This window comes from Otolemur garnettii, unplaced genomic scaffold (genome assembly GCF_000181295.1).
Source record: "Otolemur garnettii isolate 467f Iridium unplaced genomic scaffold, OtoGar3 scaffold00001, whole genome shotgun sequence".
Classification (NCBI taxonomy): Eukaryota; Metazoa; Chordata; class Mammalia; order Primates; family Galagidae; genus Otolemur; species Otolemur garnettii.
Window position 1 is genome coordinate 24,485,034 of NW_003852396.1, and position 20,579 is coordinate 24,505,612.

Consider the following 20,579-nt stretch of genomic DNA (forward strand, 5'->3'; position numbering starts at 1 on the left):
AGACAGAGTCTTATTATGTCACCCTTGGTAGAGTGCTGTGGTATTATGGCTTACAGCAATCTCCAACTCTTGGGCTGAAGTGATTCTCTTGCCTCAGCTTCCTAAGTAGCTGGGACTACCGTGGTGCCTGCCACAATGCTCAGCTATTTTTTGTTGCAGTTGTCGTTGTTTAGCTGGCCCAGGGTGGGTTCGAACCTGCCAGTCTCGGTGGCCAGTGCTGTAACCACTGTGCTACAGGTGCAAGCCTATCCCAGGAATTTTAATGGGGGCTCTTTATATACATTTTCTCATTTCTCTTCATTGTAATCCTGCAAGATAGATGACAGTATATCATTTTGCCAGATGAGAAAACTGAGGCTCTGAGGATTTAAGTAAATTATCTAGTTTATGTAGATAGAAAGTTGTAGAGTAAGATTTGGATCTCAATTTTCTGCCTTTTTAGCCTAATGCTTTCCTATTGTCTTGTGTTTTTTTTGTTTTTTATTTTGAGACAGAGTCTCACTGTCACCCTAGGTAGAGTGCTGTGGCATCACAGCTCACAGAAACCTCCAACTCTTGGGTTTAAGCATTTCTCTTGCCTCAGCCTCCCACGTAGTTGGGACTACAGGCATCTGCCACGACACCCAGCTAAATTTTGTTGTTATTGTTACTGTAGTTGTCAATGTTGCTTGGCAGGCCCAGGCCAGGTTCCAACCTGCCAACCCCTGTGTATGTGGCTGGTATCCTAGCCTCTGAGCTATAGGCGCTAAGTCTGAATTCACATTTCATAATTTTCTTTTGTTTTGTGGATATTTTAAAATTCAAAATAATTCAATCATCCATCATAACTTTTGTTCAGCTTTTACTGGCATCTGCAATTACCCTGGTTGGGGGAGGTGGGAGATCTTTTAGAGAAATAATTTAATGATACATCCCTACAACTAAGTAGTTAGTTTAGATACGTAATCCTTTAAGCAGAATCATTTGTAATTTTTAGTTTTGTGAAAATAGAATTTGAAAATCATCTATGTAAAGTATGAATAAAAAATGGTACATTGAAAGGATTTCTACTTGAATGACTTCAGTTATATGCTTCATGTTATAATTTTAATGTTATGTGCTCGAAATTACATAAGCAATTATGGTTGTATTCAGAAGTAATTAATAATCTAGTTTTGCTGTTAATAATAATAATAGGAGTGGTACCTATGACTCAAAGGGGTAGGACGCTGGCCCCATATGCCAGAGTTGGCGGGTTCAAACCCAGCCCTGACCAAAAATAATAATAATAATAATTGCTACTACATGTATTTATCACATTCCAGAGCTACTGCGCTAGGTACTTCTAGTCATACACACACACATTTACACACACATGCACACCCTCTTCTTGATATGCAGACACGTTTGCATGCATCCATACACTCTTGTGCATACTTTTTGCAAGTAATTATTAATGCTTAAATTAAACTCTGTGAGGTAGATATTTTATCACTCATTTTGTAATAAGAAAACTAAGGTTTAGAAAAGTGGTACAATTTGTTCAGGACCAGGTAGATAGTAAATGACAGATTAGGACTTCAAACTTCATGCTCCGAAGCCCATGTATAAATTCTTTCCTGGGTGTAGTGGTTGGTCAGTTAAGGCCCTGATTTACTAGTTTCTCTGTAAGCTGAGACAGAAAGCTCCCTGCTCCAGCTTTCCAGTAGCTAAACTTGTGATCAGATGAATAATGTATAATCTTTTTCTTTTTTTTTTTTTTGGAGACAGAGTGTCACTATGTCACCCTCAGTAGAGTGCTATAGCATCACAGCTCACAGCAACCTCAAATTCTTGGCCTTATGTGATTCTCTTGCCTCAGCCTCCCAAGTAACTGGGAGTATAGGCGCCCACTACAATGCCCAGCTATTTTTTGTTGCAGTTGTCGTTTAGCTGGCCCAGGCCAGATTTGAACCCCCCAGCCTCCGTGTATGTGGCTGGTGCCATAACCGCTATGCTATAGACACAGAGCCAGAATAACATATAATCTTTTTTAAAAAATTATTACTCTTTAAATTGACACAGTGTAATTACATATATTTATGGGATACAGTTTGATGTTTTGATACATATCTATATTGAATGATGACCCACATGGGATAGTTAGTATATCTGCCACCTCTGTATTTATCATTTCTTTGTGATGAGGACTGTCAAAGCCTTTTTTCCTGATTTTTAATATACAATATTTTACTGTTAACCATAGTCACCCTCATGCACAAATGAACACTAGAATTTATTCTTTCTATCTAATTGTAACTTGTATCCACTGTCCAACCTTACCCCGTCTCCCAGCCCCTTTCCCTCCCCAGTCTCCAGTAACCACTGTTACATTCTCAGCCTCTATGATACCAACTTTTCTTTTCTTTAATTCTATGTATGAGTAGTATCATGTGATATTTGTCTTTCTGTGCCTGTCTTATTTCACTTAACATATCTTCCAGGTTCGTCCTGATTGTCAAAAATGACAGGAATTTATTCTTTGGATGGCTGCCTAGTATTTCATTGTGTATATACACATTTTATTAATCCATTCTTCAGTTGTTGGACATTTGGTCATTATAAATAGTGACTCAGTAAACATGGGAGTGCAGATATCTCTGTGATGTACTGATCTAATTTATTTTGGGTATATATCCAGTAGTGAGATTAGTAGATAATATACTAGTTCTATTTTTAATATTTTGAGGACTCTCTATGCCATTTTCCATAATGGCTGTGATAGTTTACAATCCCACCAACAGTGTATGAATGTTCCCTTTTCTTCACATCCTTGCCAACACTTGTTTTTTCTTTTGTCTTTTTGATAATCGGCATTCTGATTGGAATAAGGTGGTCTCTCATTGTGGTTTTCATTTGTATTCCTTGATGATTAGTGTCATAATCTGTGTTATGACAGACTATCTGAAGCTAATTTATAAAGAAAAGAGGGTTATTTGGCTCATGGTTCTGCAAGCTGTAGAAGAAGCACATCAGCATCTGCGGCTGGTGAGGGTCTCAGGAAGCTTTGACCCATGGTGGAAGGGGAAGGGGAGATCGCCTGGTCAGAGAGGAAGCAGAAGGAGGGAGGAATAGGTGCCAGGCTTTTTCAACAACTAGTGCTTGAGGGAACTAAGAGTGAAAACTCACTCACCCCTTCAAGAATGGCACCAAGCCATTCAGGAGGGACCTACCTCCATGATACAAACACCTTCCACCAGGCCCCACCTCCAACACTGGAGATGAAATTTCATCATGAGACTTGGCAGGGCCAAGTAAACCATATCCAATCCATAGCAATTAGTATGTTGAGAATTTTTCATATACCTATTGGGCATTTGCATGTCTTCTTTTGAGAAATATCTATTTAGATCTTTTGCCCATTTTTAAATTGGGTTATTTAGTTAGGTCTTTGCTATTGAATAGTTTATGTTCCTAATATACCTAGATATTAACCCTTTGTCAGATGTATAGTTTGCAAATATTTTCTCGCATTCTCTAGGTTGCTGTCTTTTCACTTTGTTGATAGTTTTCTTTGCTGTGTGAAGCTTTTTGAGATCTCCCAAATTTAAAAAAAAAAAAAAAAGCTTTTTAGTTTGATGTAGTTCCATTTGTGTGTGGTTTTTTTTTTTTTTTTAGTTGCAGCCATCGTTGTTTGGCGGGCCTGGGCTGGGGATTCGAACCCCCCACCTTAGGTGTATGTGGCTGGCACCTTAGCCGCTTGAGCCACAGGCGCCGAGCCTACCATTTGTGTGTTTTTACTTTTGTTGCTTGTCCTTTGAGGTATTATGTAAAAAATTCTTCCCCAGGCCAGTGCCATGAAGCATTTCCCCTTCTAATAGTATCTTCATTTGAGTTTTACATTTAAGTCTTTAATCCATCTGAGTTGATTTTTCTATGTAGTGAGAGGTCAGGGTCTAGCATTATTTTTCTGCATGTGGATATCCAGTTTTCCCAGCAACATTTACTGCAGACACTGTCATTTCCCCAATGTGTGTTCTTGGAACCTTTGTCAAAAATCAGTTATTTAGGGCGGTGCCTGTGTCTCAAAGGAGTAGGGGGCTGGCCCCATATGCCAGAGGTAGTGGGTTCAAACCCAGCCCCAGCAAAAAAAAAAAAAATCAGTTGGCTGTAGATGTGTAAGTTTATTTCTGAGATGTCTCTTGTGTTCTGTCGATCTATATGTCTGTTTTTGTGTCAGTACCATACTGTTGTATAGTGTTTTGAAGTCAGTTAATATGATGCCTTTACCTTTGTTCTTTTTATTCAGGATTGCTTTGGCTTTTCAGGGTCCTGTGTGGTTCCATATGAATTTCAGGATTGTATCTTCCATTTCTTTGAAGAATGTCTTTGGTATTTCGGTCGAGATCGCATTAAATCTGTAGATTTAGATTTGGCCATTTTTTACTGTAGTCATCCAGTTCATGAGTGTGTCTCATTTGTTTGTGTCTTCTCTTACATTTCTTTTATCAAAGTTTTATGGTTTTTAGTGTAGGAATCTTTTATCTTTTTGTTAAATTTATTTCTAGGAATTTTTTTATATAGCTATTGTAACTGGAACGGTTTTCTTAATTTCTTTTTCAGATAGTTCATTCTTGATATATAGAAACACTACTGATTTTTGTCCATAAATTGTATCCTGAATACTGAATTCATTTATTAGCTTTCACAGTTTTTTGGTGGTATCTGTGGTAACATAATAGTTTCTTATGGTTGTATTTCAGGGGTATCAGTTGTACTGTTTCCTTTTTCATCTCTGATTTTATTTATTTTAATCTTCTCTTTTATTAGTCTAGCTAAAGTTTTAATTTTATCTTTTAAAGGAAAGGTATTTGATTTTGTTGATCTTTTGAATATTTTTTAGCTTTTATTTTGTTATTTTTCCGTGAATTCTATTATTTTCTTCCTTTTCCAATGTTGTAGATGGCCTTTATGAAATACAAATCTATGTTCTTCCTAACTTGAAATGAGCAAGTTACTTAATTTTAGCCTCAATTTTTATCTAAACAATGACATGAAAAGGTACGTTCTTTAAGGGATTATTAGGAGGAGAAAATGTGAAAACTATAGGTAAAATATTTTATACAGTTTAACTCACTGTTTAATAGATCATCCAATTATTATTCATAAGACAAATGCCTTACCATGGCAAATAAGGCCCTCTATGGTTCTGTCTGTCCTGTCTCAGCACCCCCATCCTAGGTTCCATCCCTAAAACCACTTAATGTTTTCCTTGCATTCTCTCTTACATCATTTAGCTATGATTTCCCATTCCCCAAACCTACTTCTCTCTGCCTCTACCCTATTCTGCTTGTTCTCTTCACTTGCATAGCATCCTTTATAGATGTGTACTATAGTGTTGATATTTCATAACACATTGCAGTTATGTCTGTGCTTATCAGTTTCCCTCAGAAGTCTGTGACATCATTGAGTGTAGAGTTGCTATCTTTTTATTTTTGTATTCTTGTTCTGCTGACTGCAGGCATATAACTGAATGGTTGCTAAATAAATATTTGCATTTATTTATTTATTTGTTTGTTTGTTTGTTTAATTTTTGAGGTAGGGCCTGGCTCTGTTGTCTGCAGTGGTATCATCATAGCTCACTGCAACCTCAAACTCCTGGGCTGAAATGATCCTTCTGCTTCAGCCTCCCAATTATCTGGGACTACAGGCTTATGCCACCACACGTAGCTAATTTTAAAAATAATTTGTAGAGACGTGGTCTTATTATGTTGCCCAGGCTGATCTCAAACTTGCCTTCAAGCTACCCTCCTGCCTCAGCCTCCCAAAGTGTTAGTATTACAGGCATGAGCCATTATACCTGGCAGTATTTGTTTTATTGAATGTGTGAGTAAATGAACAGATGAATGGAAGCATGGAATAAACAGGTGTGGAGAGAAGTGGTTAAAGTATAGAGGATTCTGGAACCTGGGCATAATATCACAGCTCTGGAATTGATTCTGTTTGTGACTTTGAATGTGTACTTAATCTTTTTATATCTTCTTTTCCCCATATGTGGAATGAGACTAACAATAGTTTTTACTTTGTAGGGCTATAGTAAGGATTAAATGAGCTAATATATGTATAAAGCTCTTAGAATAGTGCGTGACAAATAGTAAGCTCTATTTAGGTGTTAGCTGCTGCTGTATTTTTGTTATTTTCCCGATGATTCAGAACCCATAGGCATCTTTAGTATCATGAATAATGTTGTCTTTTTTTTAATTTATTATTTTTTTTTTTTTTAGAGACAGTCTCACTTTATCGCCCTCGGTAGAGTACTGTGGTGTCACAGCTCACAGCAACCTCCAGCTCTTGGGCTTAAGCAATTCTCTTGCCTCAGCCTCCTGAGTAGCTGGGACTACAGGCACTGACACAATGCCTGGCTATTTTTTTGTTGCAGTTTGGCTGGGGCCGGGTTCGAACCTGCCACCCTCTGTATATGGGGCCCACACCCTCCCCACTGAGCCACAGGTGCCACTCAATAATGTTGTCCTTATTCAATTAAGTTGGCTGCACGTTCATGAATGCCACTTATCAGGGCCCGGAACTGGTTGGTCTGCCCTGGCTTATCTGGGTTCTGGAAGCAGAAGGCTAAGCTACCTTGCTCAGGAACAATTGCTCTTAGGTGCCTGAGGGCTATTTACTTTAGCAGAGGTGGGGGGAGAGAGAGTCTTTGAGACTAAGCAGTCTTCTTAGAAAGATAGATCTTAGTCTTTAGCAGAACTTAGTGATCTTCAGCAGAAAGATGCCATGCTGGCATTCTGTAGGCAGGAGAAGCAACAGAGTCACAGTGAGCGATCTGTAATAGAATGAGCTCATTCCTGACTGCCTTCTCCCCCTGCCTAATATAAGGCTGATCTGGTGCCGCTCAACACCACAGGTGTAGAGAATGCCAATTCACCAATGCTCTCACCTTGTGAGTTCTCTCATGCTTGTTACAAGAGCTAAATCCCTCCCCATGCCCTTTTCACCAAGGTGTTCCATTATTGAGCTATACAGGTGTTACTTATAACTCCCTCCTCCTAGCCATAGGCTATATGGGCTGCTACAGCTGCAAACTTTGAATTTTAAGATAATGTTTAAATCAGAAGAGTTGTTTAAAGTGCTCTGGATTCTTTCTTTTTTAGGGCTCTATGGAGCAAGTCAGTTCTCATTTCTTGGAGCAGACCCTTGACAAGAAGCTGATGTCAGATCTGAGGGTAACTTGAATTCTTTGTTGTTTTAATGGGTTTCTGTAACCAGTATCAGTGTGGCTATATGTTGAGTTATGTTTTAATTTAGCAGCTTGTGCATTTGTTAAATTAATGTAGGGTGACTAGATTACATTTTAATTTAAATGAAATTTTAAAGAAATAGTTTGTTCAGGTTGTGTTTTACAAAGAAGAGGACAGATTAACTTTTTGTTTGTTAGAAACTACAAAGGTCTGTTCTCTTTTTGTGAAATGGAATGACATTCTAGGATGACTCTTCTCACCCCATGGGAGAGTGATCTCCAAACACTAACAGAATGCCTCTTATGGAATGTCCTTAAGCTTAGCCCGGGATGGTTTTCTAACATGATTGGCAGGACTGAGTGCGAGTCTGAGAAAATAATATGTACGTTTATTGTCAGTACTTCAATTTTTTAATTATAAAAGTGATAATAAAGAGTTATGAAATTTTTGATAGAGGAAAAGGGGAAGTAATTTACTCATATTCCCACTTCCCTAATGCAATGCCTTTGGTCATTTTGTATATTTCTCCCAGCTCCTTTTCTTAGGTATGTTTTAAACATTGAATTATTGTATGTAGATAGTTTTGTAGACCACTTGTTACATTTACTACTATATCATGTGGTATTTTTTTGTTTGTTTTATTAAGTGATTCTCCTGTCTCAGCCTCCCAAACAGCTGGGACTATAGGCGCTCATCACAATGCCCAACTATTTTTTGTTGCAGTTGTCATTGCTATCCAGTAGGCCAGGACCAGGTTTGAACCCACCACCCTTGGTGTATGTGGCTGGTGCTGTAACCATTGTGCTACGGAAGCCAATACTATATCATGTGCTTTTTATTTTTTTTTGAGACAGAGTCTCATTTTGTCACCCCCAGTAGAGTACCATGGCATCATAGCTCACAACAACCTCAGACTCCTGGGCTCAAGTGAGTCTCTTGCCTCAGTCTCCTGAGTAGCTGAGACTACAGGTGCCTGCCACAACGCCCGGCTACTTTTAGAGGCAGGGTACCACTCTTGTTCAGGCTGGTCTTGAACTCATGAGCTCAGGCAATCTGCCTGCCTCGCCTCCCAGAGTGTTGGGATTACAGGCATGAGCCACCTTGCCCAGCTATGTGCATTTTTTTCATGATGCAACTTCATTCTTAGTGTTTTTACAGATTACATAATATTCTATAAAGTAGATGTGCCATAATTTTTTAGCCCTTTCAGTATATTAGACATTTAGATTCTTTTGATTTTTCCACCAGTATAAATCACATAAATAATGTCATCTTATTGTATATTAGTGCTTTTCTTTTTTTGGAGTTAATTCATAAGATAAATTCTTAGGAGTAGTTATGGAGTTGCATCTCTGCTTTATGAAACATTACCACATTCTTTCCTGCAGGGCATTGCCTCCATTGGAGGTTAGTGTTTGATTTTAAGTGTTCTTTGTGTGTGATGTGGTAGAAGAAAATGCTCATGGTGAATGGGGGAGGGGTGGGTAATGGCAAGAGTTTCTACAACACGTCACAAGGTGCAAGCTTTAATGTTGGACCTGACCCACAGGCTTGCAGGCTCAGGTGCTTATCTCATCATTGTCTCTGAGATGATCAGCCATGAGGTTATAGACTCACTACGAAGGTTCATGAGAAGTTGATGTGTTGATATAAATCAGAGTGCTATGAGTAGCATAACTGTCAAGCGGACTGGATATTTACTTTTGCCGACCAGTATATTCTTTCTTAGCCAATCTGTATGGAAAGTGAATTCACCAGATTATCTGATGGCACACTGTTGCTCAAACAGATCACAGTGTTGCTAAATAGAGAATTACTTTTACTGGGATTGAAAACAGTTGTTTTCTAGAATCAGTATATTGTTTTCCCAAGACATTGTTTGGAGGGACACTGCCATTTCTTGCTTCTCTGGCTCTCCTTTTTCTATGCTGTTGCCATGGCAAGCTAACCCACCTGTCTGATCAACACACTCTTCAGCTATCTTTATCCTCTTTAATTAGGTTACTCAGCTGTGGTAGCCCGTGAGCCTTAGGTCTCACTTTGGAATTGAATTTGCATTTGTCTGATCTAAACTACTGAGTAAATTTTTTTTTAAGTGTAACTCTCAGAAAGCAGTTTTAGTTCCGACCTTCCCATGTTCTCAGGGTGCACCTTAGCGTCCCTTCATGAACCTCCTGCAATTGGTAATTGTTGTTCTCTCCAGAGGAAACGCACCGCACATGAGCGTGCCAAGGAACTTTACAGTTCAGGGGAGTTTTCCAGCGGCAGGAAGTGGGGAGACGATGCTCCCAAGGAAGAAGTAGATACTGGGGCTGTGAACTTGATTGAGTCAGGAGCTTGTGGAGCTTTTGTTCATGGATTGGAAGACGAGATGTATGGTATGTATGACTGCATAATAACAATAATCGCTCTCTTTCATTGAGTGAGTGCAGTGTGTCACACATTGTACTGGGTGATGCATTTATATGCATTGTCTTGTTAGTCTTCACAGTCACTCTGTCAAGTACTTGTGATTTTTATTTTACAAACAGAAGAGGCTGAGACCCAGGTAATATGTATAATACAGTTGTTAAAAGCATGGACTTTGGGCTGAGCTAATTTATATTCAGATTCCAGAACTTTCACAAAATGGTGATAAAAATTACTGTTGTAAGAATTAAATGAGTTTATATATGTGTAAAGCACTAGGTACAATACATGACCTATTCGTAGTAAGCACTGAATATGGCAGTTAAAAATTGATATTCATGGCTCTGCGCCCATAGCACAGTATTTACAGTGCAAGCCACATACACCAAGGGTGGCAGGTTTGAACCTGGCCTGGGCAGCTAACCAGCAATGACAACTGCAACAAAAAATATCTGGGTGTTGTAGCAGGTGTCTGTAGTCTAGCTACTTGGGAGACAGGCCAGAGAATTGCTTAAGCCCAAGAGTTTGAGGTTGCTGTGAGTTGTGACACCACAGCACTCCACTGAGGGCAACATAATGAGACTTTTGTCTCAAAAAAAAAAATTAATATTAACAGCAATAACTTGGTATTGATCACTTTGACAGTAAGAGACAGAAGCAAGGTTTAAATCTAGTCTTGACTGTAAAGCCTTCATATGACTGATAAAAACTTTATTTTACCTTCATTTTTTAAAGATATTTTTGTGAGAATAGCAGGCACCTGTGGTCCCAGATTCTCAGGAGGCTGAAGTACTGAAGTAAGAGGGTCACTTCAGTCCAGGAATTTGAGATTGCTGTGAGCTATGATGTCATAGCACTCTATTGAGGGTGACAAAGTGAGACTGTGTCTCAAAATAAAGAATTTGTCTCAGGATAGAGCTTCTTAGAAGAGCAAGAATATTATTTTTGAAAGATAGTTTTTTATCAGAAGATAAAATATACGGTTTAATGTTTATGTGGTGTAATTATACAGTTTTCAATTTGTCACTACATTTAATTAAATTGAGTTTGGAAAGTGAGTAGACCATAACCAGTATCAGATATGGCAGCATTCTTATTTTATCGTATTATAAAATTCTGGGTAAATTTGGACTTTGGGGGCACATTGCTTTGAATGACACAAGGCGTTGTTTCATTGGCTGTAGACTCTAGTGTACCTGACACACTTCTAGTCTTCTAATTCATCCATGGTCTCCTTACCTATTAGGATTTTGTATATGCAATTCCTCTGCCTAGAAAGGTCTTTTTCTTTCTTTTGGTTTAGCAGCTCCTTCAGGTATTGTTTTGGGGGTCGTTTGTTCCAGAAAGCCAACTCTGATCCCATCGCTGGGGCTATACGCCTCTCGCGCATTTTCTTACATCCCCGGTGCTTTTCCATAGGAACGCTCCTCCCTCTGTAATACAGTTAACTATTCTTGTTTGTAACCATTGGGAAACAGTCTTATTCTTGTTCATCTTTGTATCTTCAATACTAAGTACAAAGCTAGTATGTAGCTAAGTCAGATCTCATTATACATTTTCAGATGCTGAGGATTAGTCTTTTTTTTCCCACCTAGTACAGCAGATTCTCTGCCCTGGATCCTTACTGAGTCTGTGACTTATTTTAAACATTCCAAAAAGTTTGATGGAAAATGTAAATTTACTTGCCTATAGCATGGCTACAGTTAAATACCAAATTTCTTTGCTTCTGCGTGGAATTACATCAGCTCAGGTCATACTCATTATCTTATGCTCATCAGAAGTTCCGCTCCTGATTCCCTTGATGCACTTGGAAAGATCGTGCGTGAGTCAGTGTAGTGTAATGGATAAAATCCCGGGACAAGAAGTCAGCGGTTAACATGTTTGGGTTCATCTCTGGCTTACTTTATGATTATTAGCAATTCCATGTTTATATTATTATTAAGTGAGCTAAGTATGGTAGCGTGCACCTGTAATCACAGCTACTCAAGTGACTGAGGCATGAGGATCTCTTGAGGCCAGAGTTTGAGACCAGTCTGGGCAATATGCATATGTATAGCAAGACCCCATATCTGAAAAATAATATTATTGTGAATGTGAAGTGAATACTTCCCTTCTGATGAAAAGGAAGAATTTGTAACTACCAGGGAATATGAAAATTATCTCTTTAATGGGGGTAATTCTACTTTTAATGTGTCTGTAAGGCCTCTCTTATACGTGGAACAGATTGCATTTGTGAGTGTTAACTACAGCTTTCGGTTTTATTGTCTTGTTTTGAAACTGTACTTTTGTTATAGAACCATTTGGGAACCACTAGAATAAAACAACCATGTGAACATTGTCTCTGTCTTACTCACTTCTCATGTCTGTATCCTAGTACTTCGTACAGGGCCTGGCATACAGCAGGTATTCAGGAAGCATTTATTGGTCAATGAATGAAGGGCTTCCTGGGTACAGTGGTTATATCGTTGCATGTTCTGAGCAGGCAAAGGGGTGAAAGATGTGCCTCAGTTTTCAAGGTACTTGCAGAACCCATACGTATGCCCTTGCTGATGCTAACTGAGCTTTTTAAGATATGCCAGGCAGTGTGCTGTGTGCTTTACCTGCATTATCTTATTTAGTCCTAACAACTCTGTGAGGAAATGGATATTATCTCATATTTAACAGGTAAAAAAACTGAGGTGCTAGGAAGTAAAGTTGCTTATTCATGATCACGATCCAAATTAGTTGAAGGATCACTCTCTGTAATTTGTTCTGAGACCTGTATCGTTCCAAAGCGTGTCCTTATAACTACCATATGATGCTAGCCTAGACTTAATTAGCCCTAGGTACTAGTCTTATTTTTGCCCTCATTAACTTTGAGGCAAAATAATTTGCTTTGCTGAATCTTATCTCTAAAATGATAATTATATTTAGTCTTAATAATGATAATATTTAATAACTGACTTTTAAAAAATGTCAGAATATCGAGATAAGACAACTTAGTTTTCAAGAAATTCACTTTCTGTAGAGATACATGTGACTTGATCCCATGTATGTGGAATCAGACTTAATCTTTTGTTCTTGTGACACCAAACTCCATGTTCTTAGGTCAATGAGAAGATAGTATCTAAAACTATAGGCATGGAAATCTCCCAGGGAGAGTTTGTAGAGTGAAATGATTAGAGAATGAAAGACAGTGTAAAGGAGAAGGATCCATCTTGGATTTTTCCCATGGTTCTTAATTTCATATGCAATTTTTTTCTTTACAAATTTTTTAATAAGAGCTAGGATCTTGATATGTTGCCCAGGCTGGCCTCAAACTTCTGGGTTTAAGTGATCCTCCTGCCTCAGCCTCCCGAGTAGTTGGGCCTGCAGGTGTGTGCCACTGTGTACACTCATGTGCACTTTTATTTGTCCCCTTTTCTCTAGAGGTCCGTATTGCTGCTGTGGAGGCTCTCTGCATGCTGGCCCAGTCTTCACCCTCTTTTGCTGAGAAGTGCCTTGATTTCCTGGTTGACATGTTTAATGATGAAATTGAGGAAGTACGTCTGCAGTCCATACATGCCATGAGAAAAATCTCTAACAATATCACCCTCCGAGAAGACCAGCTCGACACTGTCCTGGCTGTGCTAGAGGTGTGTTTGCAGTATATTACCCATTTCTTCATCAGATATCTGCTGAGTGCCCCTCTCCTTTTAAAATCAGGCATTATGGGAGGTATTGATGATACAACAGTGCTTCAGGCAACACAATTCTGGCTTCCCAACACACTCCTTCCCCAAGATGGAGGAAACTATTAAACAGAAGTATGATTTGGTTTCTTTCTTCTACTAATCATTATTATTAGATCAGGCTGTTATACCAGGTGGATGGGGGAGGGTGCTCTTCAGGATCTATTCATTCAAATCTATAGTTTTATGGAGAAAAAGTCATCTTGAGCTAGTTAGTGGCTGTGCCGGGATAGAACACAGATTTGGTTTCTAGGCTATACATCTCTGTGGTTCTTGAATTGTTTTTCTAAAGTATTTGGATTTTATTTGCAAATACTGAAGTTTTTCAGAGTATTTATAAATGAGATTTGACCTCTGTTTTCCATTTGGGGGAGATAGGGTTTCTTTTTCTTTCTTTTTTTATTAAACCATAGCTGTGTACATTAATGCAATTATGGGGTTGGTTTTATATACAATTTGAAATACTTCCATCAAACTGGTTAACATAGCCTTCACTGCATTTTCTTAGTTTGTGTTAAGATATTTATAGTCTACCTTCAGTAGATTTAACATTTAACCTTGTAAAATGCACCATAGGTATGATCCCACCAATTACCCTTCCTCCACTCATCCTGCCCCCTTCCCTCCTCTCCCCTCTCTCTCCTCTCTCTCCTCCCTCTCCTCTCTCCTCTTTCCCCTTCATCTTGGGCTATAGTTGAGTTATAGCTTTCATATGGAAGTGTGGGTGGTTATAAATTGGTTTCATAGTAGGGCTGAGTACTTTGGATACTTTTTCTTCCATTCTTGAAATACTTTGCTAAGAAGAATATGTTCCAGCTCCATCCATGTAAACATGAAACAGATGAAGCCTTTTTTAAGGCTGCATAATATTCCATGGTGTACATATACCACAATTTATTAATCCATTCATGGGTTGATGGGTACTTGGGCTTCTTCCATGACTTCGCGATTATGAATTGGGCTGCAATAAACATTCTCGTGCAGATATCTGGGAGATAGGGTTTAGATGTGAAAGGGATGGTAATTTGATGCTTAGTTATTAGTGTATTTCTTGCAGATTTCTGCTATATACTTTAGGAAACAGATGGGTGCTTCAGTTTTGAAGGTCCTTACCATTCTTTTAGTTGCTTAGCACTTCTGTTAAGATCATCTAGCCACTCCTTTCCTTTTTGGTTGTCTTTTCCACTGCTCCTCACTTTGAACTTCACGTTGTCGTCACTTCCAACACTTCATGCTTTTTTCTTCACCATTTTGCCTTCACTGCAGTTTTTTACCCTCTACCCGCAAACTGCCACTCTCACCAGGCAGATGTCTGCTTGTTCCCACATTCGGCGTTAGGGAACATATCTATCTGGGAAGCCTTTCCTGACTGCTGCCTCAGGCCCTGGGTGGACTAACAGCTACACCTCTGTATTCTCACAGTACCCTGCATATACTTCTCTAGGACTTTTCAATAATTCTCTCACAAGATTCATCTTTTCAAGGGGGTAGGGATCCTGACTGTTTCAGTTTTTTATTCCTAACACTTTGCAGTGTCTGGCACAATCAGGAACTCAGGAAATGTTTGCTGAATAGTTGAACTATGTCCCAAGCTACGTTTCAATGTACAGAATTGTTGACAGAGCCATAGGTATGCTTATTTGTGAATACTTTGGTATATAATTTGTATCTTTCTTTACTGGTAATTCTGTTTTAAGAATTTAGACTTACATAAACTTAGCTGTCTCTAAACCAGTGGTTCTCAACCTTCTAATGCCTCCTAATGCCGCAACCCCTTAATACAGTTCCTCATGTGGTGACCCCCAACCATAAAATTATTTTTGTTGCTACTTCATAACTGTAATTTTGCTACTGTTATGAATTGTAATATAAATATCTGATATGCGGGATGTATTTTCATTGTTACAAAGTGGTTACAACCCACAGGTTGGGAACCACCCGCTGCTCTAAACTTTACTCTGTTACTCACTGTGTCATTCTACTTCATTGCTTTGAACCTGAGCTAGCTGACACTTCCAGCTGGAATTTGCTTTTCTTTTTTCTTTTGCTATGTTAAGATACTACCCTGCCTAGACAAATTCATTTATTTATTCAACAAGTACTGTTTGTGTAGTGGAAATATAATGGTGACGAAAGATAAGATCCTTGCTCTCATGAAACTTACAGTCTACAGAAAGGTGGAATAAAAATGATTTCAGATCATGATAAATCTTTATGTAGAAGATAAACGATATAATGGAGGAGTAGGGAATTGCACTATAAATTAAGTGGTTAGTAATGCCTTTCTGAGATGATATTTAAGTTGACTCTTGAGTGATAAAAAGAAGCCAGATGTATGATTGGAAGAAAGAACTGCAGGTAGAGGCAGCAGCTAGTGGAAAGGCTCTGTAGGGCACAGACGTGCTTCGGTGTGTCTGCAGAGCAGAGAGTAAGAGGACAGTTAAGTGGAACATAGTAAGGAAGTGGAAATCTGGTGTGAGATGAGGATCTGAGAGATGGATAGGGGACAGGTAGAAAGCATTGTAGACCTTGGCAGGGCAGGGTGATTCTCGCACTCTGGGAGATGAAGCAGGTGGATCTCCTGAGCACAGGAGTTGGAGACCAGCCTGGGCAAGAGTCAGACTGTGTCGCCAAAAATAGCCAGGTATTATGGTGGGTGCCTGTAGTCCCAGCTACTTGGGAGGTTGAGACAGAAGGATCACTTAAGCCCAAGAGTTTTAGGTTGCTATGAGCTATGATGCCATGGACTCTACCCAGGGCAACAAAGTGAGACCCTGTCCCAAAACAAAACAAACAAACAAACAAAAGTATTGTAGGCCTTTATAAGATGTTTTGATTTGCATTATGGGAAACCATTGCCAGATTTTATGGAGAATAGATGTTTCAGTTTGCCTCTTTCAGCATTTCTTATTCTTGTAGTCTTCTTGACGTTTGTGTCAGATAGATTGACTCCTTTCCTTTTTCCTTTGTTAGTGTGTACAGGTGTACCTTTTCTTTATTGTGCTTTGCAGATGTTGTTTTTATAAAGTGACAGGTTTTCTGCAAGCCCAGGTTGGTCTAGGCTATCGATGCCATTTTTCCAATAGGATGTGCTCACTTTGTATCTCTACTACATTTGGGTAATTTCTGCAGTATTTCAGACTTTTTCATTATGATGTCTGTTATGGTGATCTGTGATCTTTCATGTTACTATTGTAATTGTTTTGGGGCATACAAACAGTGCCCACGTAAGACAGCAAACTTAATTGATAAATGTTATGTCAACCAGCTGTTCCCCTGTCTCTCTCCCTTTGCCTCTGTTCTTAGCCTGTCCTTTTTCAAAGTTGCTAGAAGGCTCATGTACCTTTAGCATCATGACTGAGTTCCAGACAGGAAGGAGAAGGAAGGGTAAAGAGCAAAGGGGGCAGGGTTACTGTATCTGGTCCTTTATCAATAACACAAAAGTTTTTTCAGGAATTTTTGCTGGCACACCTCCACATTCTTTGTTGCATGGCCATCATTGACGGGATGGTGGTTAGGTAGAAGGGGATAGTAGATGGAAGCTGGGTCTGCTAACCAACAGTGACTACTATTATATTGTTACCTATTTTTTTTTTTAAAGGATTCATCCAGAGATATTAGAGAGGCTCTTCATGAACTTTTATGCTGTACTAATGTTTCAACCAAAGAAGGGATTCATCTTGCATTGGTGGAACTGCTGAAAAATTTAACCAAGTACCCTACTGATAGGGACTCCATATGGAAGTAAGGACTTTTTTGCCCGTTTTCTTACTTACTGAGTCCCATAATGTGGTAAATGTACAATGCTGACGTTATTTGGTGGCTCCATCATAGGTTAAGGGTATAGCCCTCAATTTTGCTTTTAATATTGAAACTCAATTCAGTTTAATCAGACTCTCAGCTGTCTGATTCCTAAACTGAATATCACATGTTAGATTATTTATTAATTTGTCCATCCTAGCAAATCTTAGGTGCCTTTTGCTATACTCAGCAAATTTTACATATCTGCTGTATGCTGGCTGTGCATTAAGCCCTATGGTAGGTGTTAGGGATGAGTCAATTCGATTTTCTCTTTCTCCTATTAATGTTAATCAGTCCTTTGTCTATTTTGCGTTTTTGTAAGGATCAGAACCATCATCATAGAGATTAGAGGTAGGTCTAGCACTTGGTCTACAGATGGGAAATCATAATCATTTTTCCACTTAGTTATTTCTAGCTTTACTAACTACCATCAGGCTGTTAGCACTATCATGAATCTCATTTTGAAGAATCTTTGCATACATGTAATATAAAATGTGTGATCTACTTGGTTAATGAGCTGTGTGATGAGACCACTGCAACTGTGTATAGTTTATTGATTTTTCAAAAAAAATTGTCACTAGCTGGGTGTGGTGGCTCAAACCTGTAATCCTAGCACTCTGGGAGGCTGAGGCAGATGCATTGCCTGAGCTCACAGGTTCAAGACCAGCTTCAGCCAGAGTGAGACTCCATCTCTAAAAATAGCTGACTGTTGTGGCGGGCGCTTATCCCAGCTATTCTGGAGGCTGAGGCAAGCAAATTGGTTGAGTCCGAGAGTTTGAGGTTTGCACTCTACCGAGGGTGACAAAGTGAGACTCTGTCTCAAAAACAAACCCAAAAAACACAAAACTTGTCACTAGGAGAAAAACTGTGGGTTAAATCCAAGGTAGTTGGGAAATATATTAACAACTGAAAATACCAAGGGAGTCTTACTCTAGGTAACACTTTTGATATCTGATTTTTTATTTTGCTGTTTCTTTATGTTTCTACGGCTCTATTCCATGTACATTTATTGATTGTCTCCAAGGAGCTCTCAATCATTTGGGATGTGGTGACCGTAAGAGATAAACACCTGTATCTGTAACTGTAGTTCTGTGGAGACACAGAAGGGATAATTAGTTTTGTTTGATGAAAAGAATTATTAGAATGTTTGACAGAACATTCTTCTAGCATTAAAATAAGATGTATAGTTCCCAACACAAAGAAATGGTGACTGTTCATGGTGATGGATATCCCAAGTACCCTGATTTGCTCATTACACATTGTATGCTTGTATTAAAATAACACATGTACCCCCTAAATATGTACAACTCTTATCTACCCATAAAAACTTAAATAAACAAATGAAAGTAAAACAAACGCAAAAAAGTAAAATATATAAAAAAAAAAATAGGGCGGTGCCTTTGGCTAAGTGGGTAGGACATGGGCCTCATATACTGAGGGTGGTGGGTTCGAACCTGGCCCTGGCCAAACTGCAACAAAAAATAGCTGGGCATTGTGGCGGGTGCCTGTGGTCCCAGCTACTCGGAAGGCTGAGGCAAGAGAATCGCCTAAGCCCAAGAGCTGGAGGTTGCTGTGAGCTGTGACGCCACGGCACTCTACCAAGGGGTGACAAAGTGACACCCTGTCTCTAAAATAACAATAATAATAACAACAAGATGTGTAGTTATTTATTTTGTCCACACAGAATATTTACGTAAGACCTCTTTGTTTGACAAGTATGAACAAAGACCTATTTAACTGCAGAGTGGGTCAAAATTTTGAAGTTACCTATTCTAATTTTTTTTTCACTTTTTCCAGTGAATAGTGGCTTTATTTACAATTACCAGGAAAGGCTAGGCGCAGTCTTAAGCCTATAATCCTAACATTTTGGGAGGCAAAGGAGAGAAGATTGCTTGAGGCCAGTGGTTCAGCCTTTGGACTAAGCCTGCCTTCTGTGAGCACTTTGATGCCTGCCTGATACCTGCGCCCAGGTATCAAAAAAAGAGGAAAATCACTGTTTGTTAAATAACCAACTCTTTTATCTTCACAGTAACCAATGTTTTTTTAGATAAATTAACCGAATTTACTTCAGATGAGGTGTCTGACATCACAGAGTTAGCAAAAGTATGTGGTTGAGAATTTCCAAATCCAAATCGTATTTCCTGATTCCAGTTATTAGTACTTTTTAAGGACTTACTAATTTACTGAAATGGGTTCTTGCTTGTTTGTTCCAGGTGTTTGAAGTTTCTGGGTAGTCGGCATCCAACCCTGGTGCTTCCCTTGGTGCCAGAGCTTCTGAGCACCCACCCATTTTTCGACACAGCTGAACCTGACATGGATGACCCAGCTTGTATCCTCTGTTCTTTGGATAGGCCCTGTTGTGTTGGCCGGGAAGCCTGGTATCTCTGCGTGTAGCTAGAATGGTCTGAATTTTAGGTTTTCCATTTCATTTAAGTGAAAAAGTATGTCTCAAGGGAGCCTGATGGTTATTATTTTCAGCTTTCATTCTTGTTTGTACAAGAATTTAATACTAATTATTTTTGGTATTTATTTAACACTTACTGTATTGTACATACTGTTTACAGTTATCCCTCAGTATCTATGGGCGATTGGTTCCAGGACCTCCCTCAGATACTAAGATCCACGGATGCTCAAGTCCCTGATATAAAGTGGTATACTGATTGCATATAACCTCTGTACAGCTTTCCATATACTTTGGTCATTTATTTATATTTTTTAGAGATAGTCTCACTTTATTGTCCAGGCTGGAGTGCAGTGGTGTGATCGTAGCTCACTGCAGCCCTTAACTCCTATGCTTAAGTAACCCTCCTGCTTCAGCCTTCTAAGTAGTTGAGACCACAGATGTATGCCACCATGCCCAGCTAATGTTCTTTTCATTTTATTAGAGATAGAATCTTGCTATGTTACCCAGGCTGGGTTTGAACGGTTGGCGTGGAGTAATCTCAGGAACGTCAGCCCTCCTGAGCTGCTGGAATTATAGGCAAGAGTTACCAGTTCCTGGCTCCCCTACCATATACTTTAAATCATCTCTAGATTTTGTACAATATCTAATGCATTTTTATGTAAATAGTTGTATAAGGTTTAGTATTGTTTAGATAATAATGACAAGAAACAAAAAACTCTGTATATGTATGTTAAGTATAGATGTAACCGCCCCCCCACACTTTTTAAATATACTTTCCATCGAGGTTGATTGAATCCACAGACGTGGATCCCTGCATATGGGGGCTAACTGTAAAGGCATTACATATTTTATTACTGATCTTCTACACAATTCAGGAAGGAGGGCTTATTCCTAGTTTACAGAAGATGAAATTGAGGTTCAGAGATTAAGTAATAAAATAAAATACATTAAAAGTTTTTAAAGGGGCTCGGCGCCTGTGGCTCAAGCGGCTAAGGCGCCAGCCACATACACCTAAGGTGGCGGGTTCGAATCCCCAGCCTGGCC

General features: G+C 39.1%; 1 protein-coding gene across 1 annotated transcript in view; it reads left to right on the forward strand.

Moving 5' to 3' along the window:
- INTS4 (integrator complex subunit 4) overlaps nt 1-20,579 on the forward strand; it is a 99,832-nt gene that overhangs the window by 37,690 nt on the left and 41,563 nt on the right. Inside the window, exons 8-13 of the mRNA XM_012802973.2 lie at nt 4,661-4,688; nt 7,125-7,196; nt 9,415-9,589; nt 13,029-13,234; nt 16,932-17,074; nt 19,345-19,460. Of these exons, the coding sequence (XP_012658427.1) occupies nt 4,661-4,688; nt 7,125-7,196; nt 9,415-9,589; nt 13,029-13,234; nt 16,932-17,074; nt 19,345-19,460 (740 nt within the window). The remainder of the gene's footprint in view (nt 1-4,660; nt 4,689-7,124; nt 7,197-9,414; nt 9,590-13,028; nt 13,235-16,931; nt 17,075-19,344; nt 19,461-20,579) is intronic.